This window comes from Cokeromyces recurvatus, assembly GCF_025118155.1.
Source record: "Cokeromyces recurvatus strain NRRL 2243 chromosome Unknown BX663scaffold_26, whole genome shotgun sequence".
Classification (NCBI taxonomy): Eukaryota; Fungi; Mucoromycota; class Mucoromycetes; order Mucorales; family Mucoraceae; genus Cokeromyces; species Cokeromyces recurvatus.
The window spans coordinates 6974-14778 of NW_026251412.1; the positions used below are offsets into that span (position 1 = coordinate 6974).

General features: G+C 29.2%; 1 protein-coding gene across 1 annotated transcript; it reads left to right on the forward strand.

Annotated features, from left to right (window-relative positions):
- Positions 1–3879: 3879 nt before the first annotated feature.
- BX663DRAFT_519003 (uncharacterized protein) lies at positions 3880–4176 on the forward strand (the record flags this gene model as incomplete). Its single annotated transcript, XM_051528942.1, has 2 exons — positions 3880–3947; positions 4017–4176. 2 exons carry the CDS (start codon positions 3880–3882, stop codon positions 4165–4167), a joined length of 219 nt encoding a protein of 72 aa, XP_051379914.1. The 3' UTR covers positions 4168–4176.
- Positions 4177–7805: the final 3629 nt, after the last annotated feature.

A 7805-nucleotide genomic window follows, 5' to 3' on the forward strand; every position in this document is an offset into this window, starting at 1 on the left:
ATTAGAGACTTATGTGTACATTAATCAGAAATGAATGATATTTACTTTAACGTTAGAATTCGTTCTGAAAACATCAAAAATAAAAATTGTCTTTTTTTTTATGATTTAAAATACGCCCATAATTCTCATTTTAACGATATATAGCCTCAATCCATAGGTTCTTTGTCTTATAGAATTTATTAAGGAAATATCAAATTTGCCTGTTTGGTCATTGTCACAACTTCTAGAGTTTTTATAGCTCTCTACATACCTTACCCAACTACCAATGTTAAAAAAAGAATTCATAGTTCTTCTATCATTTTTATCAGCTTTGGCCACTAAGTCAATATCCTTAATATCCTTCCTTATTATTAAAGTAATTATTTTTAATGTTAGATAGCTTATTTGATGTATCAGCTATAACAAGTCTGCCATCAGTTTCATACTATTTTTTGCGCTATCAGTCCTTCGTTGTGTTCTCATCATTAAAAATTTGCTATTTATATTATATTATATTGTCGTTGTTATTATTATTAATATAATATTCGCCTTCATATTATTATTATTTTCGTCTATTACTGATGAGTCTATTGCCTCGCCTCTGAATTAACATTTTTTTTTCTTTATCCCAAAACTGTGTTCTATAAAAAGTTGTGTGCTTATTTTTGCCATACAGGTTTTTTTTTATGATAACTTATTCTTTCATGTTTTTTCATGTACGTCGTTGTTTTTTAATTTGTTAAATTTAATAATATCTTCTTCGTTTGTCAATTCTTTACATAATATTTCTTCTAGTTCAAGTCTTTGTGTATAACCACACAAGTAGTTTATACTATTTCCTTACTGTTACATATTATAATTTATAAGTATTCTGTAACCGCAACAAGTATGACAGTAGTTCTAAATAAATAACGTGTAACTTTTTATAGCAATTGTACTACACAAAACGTATTAACTTTAGAGCCCATCCTCCTTTCTTTTTCATTTTTTTTTTATTTTATATGAGAAAAAAAAATTATTGAAGAGGAAGTCCTTTTATAGTGTAGAGGTGGATTAGATTCTGTTCTTGTTTGCTTCTACTACAGCCGTGTTACTCCCAGGAATGCCCTCAATGCTGCGGGCTTTCCTCTCTTGCATGGTAGGAAATTACCCCGCGATTTAACAACATCTTTTTATCGACCTCCATTTGAAGGCCTGGTGTTGAACATTGGATCCTGGAAGGTAGCATGTTATCATTAAAGCTCAGAACTAACCCCGATTTTATTATTAAATCACTCCCATCTACAGCTAACAAAGTTCATCTCTCCATGATCGCCGCTTGGCCAACAGAAAGGCGCTGCCCTTTCCGATCAAGTTGTTTTATTTACCTCAATTTTTTTCTTTATAAACCCAAGATTTTAGGTATAGTTGCCGAATTGTGGTATTCAGAAAAAAATAAAAAACATTTCCCTTTTATGCATGCATATGCTATAATCTTATATCATCAAACAATTTTTTTTTAATAAGAATTCAACGACCATCGAAATAAATAGGCGTAGTCAGAGTCATTTACTCTTCCTTTATTAAATGTTATACTTAAAGTCCCTGGACAAATAGTATAAAGGAATGCGGCTTCAACTTATTTATGTATTATACTTCCTCATGTTTTATAAACTTAAGGAAGTTGGTACACTCTACTGACAATACTAAACAGGATTATTCTGTCGTAACTAATACTTTTCTAATGCCTCTCTGACCATAGATATTCTTATATGAACACCTAACTGTTAAAATTATAGATAAAACTGTAGTATTACTTGTAAAATATTAAAAAAAAAAAATAAAAGACAAAAGAAGTCAATGAGAGCGAACAATAGTTCTAAGGTCAAAAATTTTTATTTAGCTATTTATAAGAATTGTTAAAGAGGTCTCAGATAAGTTGTGAATAAGAAAAAATGTTAGTTACGACCGAATAAGATATGTTACAGTTAATAAAGTGTTAGAGGTTTTAATATTATTTGATAAAGTGGATCAAGAGAGATTCAGGGGAATCTAGATAGAATTCCTTGATCCGCTTGTTTAATCAAGGTACATGACATTATAAGTCAGCTCATGACAAAATGTATAAATGCGGATTATTTTTTATTTTTTTAAAAGAAAGAAACAAGGTGTACATTACCGCTGTTGAAAGGGTCTATTCTCTCAAAAGGATTACCCAGAACGATATTTGCTAGTTGGCTAACTTCATGCGTCCATTTCATACAATGATTAGTCATCTTATCAGCTTAAGTATAGCACGTTGTATTTAAATTGATTTCTGTCATATTGTTTGGATCAAACATACTTCATATGCTTGTCAGAAAAGAAGATAAAAAAAGAAAGGTTCATATAGTCATCACCGAAAAGTATATGTGTATATATGTACATGTAATGGGCTACTTATTATGTTTGCTTACTTTTTCTTAGAGAGTATAGCAGAAATGTGAAACTCACTTAAATTCTTTGGCACGTCAAAGTTACATTATTATTAGGTATATCAAATACATATCCTTTAAAGTACTCTTGTTGTAGCGTTCTCTTCCCTTCTTTCTTTTATGTACGCTATATTTCAGTAATGGTATTAAAGTCGTTTAACAATTTACTATGTAGATTCTTTTTTTTTATAATCCTAATGATGTTAGTATACTCATACTTTTTTTTCCAGTAGAAAACTAGTGCAAAGTAATGTTCGTTATTATAATAAAGAAAGAAAGAAAGAAAAAGGAGATTAATAAGGGACATTAGAACATCATTTACCTTCGTTTGCTGATGACTGTCTTTGAGAAATAGGTTGCTCGAGAAAAGAATCAAAAGTTGTTTCTACATTAGAAATAGCTTGCTTAAATCTCTACTCCCATTTTGAAGTAGTTTCACTAGAACCAAAGAAACCACTCATTATTAAATCATTTAAAAGCTTTATATGAATGGGATTTCAAAAAAAAAAAAAAAGAAATATGTAGTATAAGTTTTAGGAAAAGCGGAAATTAAAAGTCTCTTTTTCAATATCCTTAATAGATTGTACTCATCTTAGTTAATTTTTGATAATTTGATTGTAAAGGAAGAATAATAATCATGATAGTTTCTCTGATAAAATATTAGTCAATAGTTTACATAATCACTACTACATTACATCTTATATCTCCTATATTATTTAAGTCAATTATTTTATAACTTCTCTACTTGTTTTTATACTTCTTAAAGTCAATTTGGAGCAAAAAGATATTTTATTATACAAACAATAGTTAAAGAAGGCACAAGATTATTAAAAGACGCGTAAGAAAAGATATATTTATTGTATTTTATTTTCATTTTTATTTCATATAAAAAGTGAATCCCCAATTCGTCAACAGTAAAAATAATAATATTTACTGCAGTCCAAAGGTGGCCGCGTGGAGGCTAGGATTCTTTGCACCTTCTTTGTTCTTGTATTTTTTATTTTTACTAGGAGGTTAGAAAAAACCCATGGCTAGCACAATATGTAACGCCCTCTGAAACAACAAGATACCCTACAGTGTCCTCCTAATTCAAGGAGGGCAAGATAGGGTGTCTTGTTGATTCAGAAGGCGTTACATAAGTGATAACCATGAGAAAAAGAATTTCCTCCTAGGGCAGGGAAGAAGAAGAAGAATAAAATAGTATTATTTAATGACTTACCAACAGAAGAAATAGTAATAATAAAGAAGATAAAGAAGACGAAAAAAAAGGGAAAAAATAATAACTTTGAATATCTACTTTTTTATAAGAATAAGGAGGTCGTTGTTGTAAATTACAGTCACAATCATATGAAATCGATAAGAATATGTGTTACCCCACATTTAATACAGTTACATTATTTAATTTTCTTCCTTTCTTATAAAAAGTAACAATATGTAAAATAGTAAAATGTTGTCAATTTTATATCTTCTTTATGACTATATGAAATGTGTTTATGCTAAAGAAAAGAAAAGTAAGTAAAATAAATGTCTTTTGTTTTCACTTTTTTGTTTATATTCTCATCAACTTTCTTTTTTCCTATTTAGGCAATTAATATGCATCTCATTTAGTCTCCCTTATGTTGTGCTTAAAATCATTCTTTTACTCACATACATCGTTTGCCAAAATGATATTGTAAAGATTAACAATTTTAGCTTCTTTGATGTATGCTATGAAAACCAGTTTAAGTATCTTTGACTTGCATTCACAGTAATCTTTCCTCCCTTTTTAAATACAAAGATATGTTATAGATAATGAATTCTTTGATTCGCTTGTTTAATCAGCTCATGACATCAAGTCTTGAAAAAGCCCGTCAATTAGGCAAACAAATAATGTGGTGTAGTTAGGTGTTTGGGGGCATAATCCTTCAGCTATTAACTTTTATACACGTCAAGGTTTCTATAAAGTGGGAAGCCATACATTCAAATTAGGTTCACAAAAAGATACAGATCATATCATAATCAAGACACTTTAGATTTACTGTAATATAATTATTATTATTTATTTTATTTAACGTACATTAAAATGAATTGGGTCTATTCCAATGATTATAATGGCTGTAAAGGAATCTTATAAAGACTAAAAGGGAGATAAGAAGAATGATATATAATATGTTACAATATACCAAATATAAACGAGGAACAGTATAAATATCTCTTTTTTGTAACAAAGATATCAATTAGAATAATTTGTTCTGATGATGCCTATTTCTTCCTTAAAAAAAAAATAATAATCCATAGCAATAATGTTCATATTACTGCTGTCTTCCTGTATAATTTACAGCTTTTGAAATATTATCCTTAACCTCTTTTGGCCTTCAATTTGTAGGCATTGACAAGTATTTGATAATATACTGCACGGAACAAGGGATTTATTAGGTAATTCATTTCAACTTTTTTTTTTTTTTTTTTTTTTTTGATGAGGCAAAATATTAACTTTAGATGTAAAATTGGATAAAGGAAGAGTTGAGATTATTCATTTTGTTTATACAATATCTAGATAACGTCTCAGTAAAATAAAGTAAAAAAAAAAAAATGTTGAATATTTCTGGAAAAGAAATATCCTTGCATTTATTACTGTTACAGTGACAGAATTGTTATATTTGTCAATATCTTCTTTTTTTGAAGTAATCGAGAACATTCTTCTTTACACTAGTTTATAGAGAGATATTGATTGTTATTACAATATTCTTGGTAGATCTTTTTAAGTCTTTATTCTTAAGTAAGCCATAACATAATGTATATTATTAGTTAGAGAAGCTTGCTGTTAATCAATTAAAAGAGTCTGTATATTACGTTTACTTATGATTATTTCCTGAGATGTTGATTATGATCAAACACAGCAACTATAGATTTGTATCTGTATATGCTTAAAATAAGGCTTTTTAGACACTCTATTATCTTTCTATGGCTTGAGGACCATAATGATACCAAGGTACATAGTATACATTCATGTGTAAGAATTTATTTCTGATATATAATCTGACTATAATAGTATCAAGTAATAATAGAAAATTTGTAATTACTACTGTTCCTCCTGTACCCACTACCATTGATTGGTAGAATGAAGCTATAATATATCATCCTTCTTCATCATCGTCATTATTCATGCTGCTGCTGTAAAAAAAAAGAGTTATTGGTGTAGTACAAAAAACAAGAATAATTAAAAAAATTAAGGGTTCATTTGATTTGGTGGGGAACCCTTGAAGTGATTCGATTCCACAGCCTAGGCTTGGGCTAAATATGCTGCGAATTCTAGTCACTCTCCAAACACCCGTCTTACTTTCATCAGAAATAGAGGATACACATAGGGCTATGTTTACTATAAACACACCACTTATACCACCACCGCCATTTATACCTACAACTACAATACTACTACCAACACATCCTTACTAATGTTAATAATCACTACACAATACCAGTGTTACTTATTACCACTACTACTACTACCACCACTACTACTACTACTTTGATTTGCTTTCATTTTTTTTTTGTAACCCTTATCGTTGGATTATGGAACAGTCTATAATATATATGTATGAACAGAAAAAAAAAAAACTACTTCTTTTATTATTAACACTTACTATTATTATAAATAAGCTATATTGGAACATCAAATGATATACTTTGTGATATCGGTTGGGTTATAGTATATATGAACCTTTTTATGATATTTGTTATAGAATAAGCTCTGGATATAAGCATAAACAATATTATAGTAGATGAGTTACATAATAAAGGATAAACTATGAGCCTGAATATATAATAAAACTCTGTATATAACATCTTGTAAATAATATAAAACTTAGGGACATCCAGTTATCTAAATGTGTCAACTAAGTAAGATATCGTATCATTTCTAAATATTTATTTTTATAACCTTGACAAAGGATTCAGGTCGTCTTTGATCCAATAAAATAAAATACAAAAATATCAGGAACCTGTGCTCAGATCAAACAATAAAGTTTTTGTTTAAAGCCTCAATCAGATCATTATAACACCCAGTAGATAATCCATAGATCAGCATTTTGAATCAGCACAATGTATATCCAAATACTAACACTGTTTCATGACTCATGTTCTTTGACAGCTATTTTTACTTCTTTGATTCAGGACTCATTAATATAAATACAAGCAGTTGTGTATACACAAAATAATTTTCAACCTTTAATTCTTTTATTTTCATTTTTAATTGAATAAAACAGTCTCAAACTATACTTCCTTTTGTTCCCTTTCTCTCTCTTCTATTTTCTCTTTTATTTTTTATTTACGTTCCATCACACTCAGAATGTAGCCGAGTGCTCTGATGGAGACTTGGCTGGCTACCTGGTGGTAAATCTAAAGAATGTATCTTTCATCCGTCTCATAATTGAAGCTGGCGACATGCTATTGAGTGCTTACATGTACATCATCGTCTCTACATGCCTACTTCAGTTGAAAATTCCACCTCGTTTCTTCTCAACTTGCTTCCATTACATAAACCTCGTCGTCCTTTTGATTGTACGAGCTGGTGTACTTTATAGCCTATTCTTTGTACAATTCTACATGAACTTGATTACTGCTTCCATAATGAATTTCCTCCTGATCCTGTCGAACCGGATCGCAAGCTGCTGAATTGGTTGTCCAAGTAATAGTGTGTGTCTTCCTAGTCACTTTGGTCTGATTTGTATTTAAAATGTTTCTTTTCACTTTTTTCACTTGATCCTCCTTATATTTTCTCTTAATTCCAAAATACTGCTCTTTTCTTTTTCCTTCTTGTCCTTTAGGGAAGTTTTTATTCTTATTTCCCCTCGATAACTGGCTCGGGCAATATTGCGCATTTGTTTCGTCGCTACATGCTCATTGCCAAAAAATTTTTAAAAAAAAAAATCAAAATAATAATAATAATAAAACTCAATTTTGTTGTCGGAATTACAAATTTCTTATTATATTTTAGACAGTTACTTCTTTTTGATCATTTTCTACATTGAAAAAAAAAAATATTTCAAATGAGAGATCAGTTTGTATTGACAGATGAGATTTTGAAAATACAAGAAGCTGGCTCTTCAAATTACTACATTCCAAATGAAATTGATATTACGGGAAAGAATGATCATGATCTAGCTAGATATCTGAATGGTAATGATCATTTTAATAATACTTGTTTTGATTTGTTGATTGATAGTTTATTTGTTACATCTACATGGAAAATAGAAATTACAGATGGTATTCAAGTATCATCTGAAAATATAGCAGATCCTTTTATATTTGATAAGATTCGTAGCTTTTTAAAGTAAATTAAAAAAATATAATCTATATATAAATAGAAGTCATCTTAAACTAAACCTACATTAA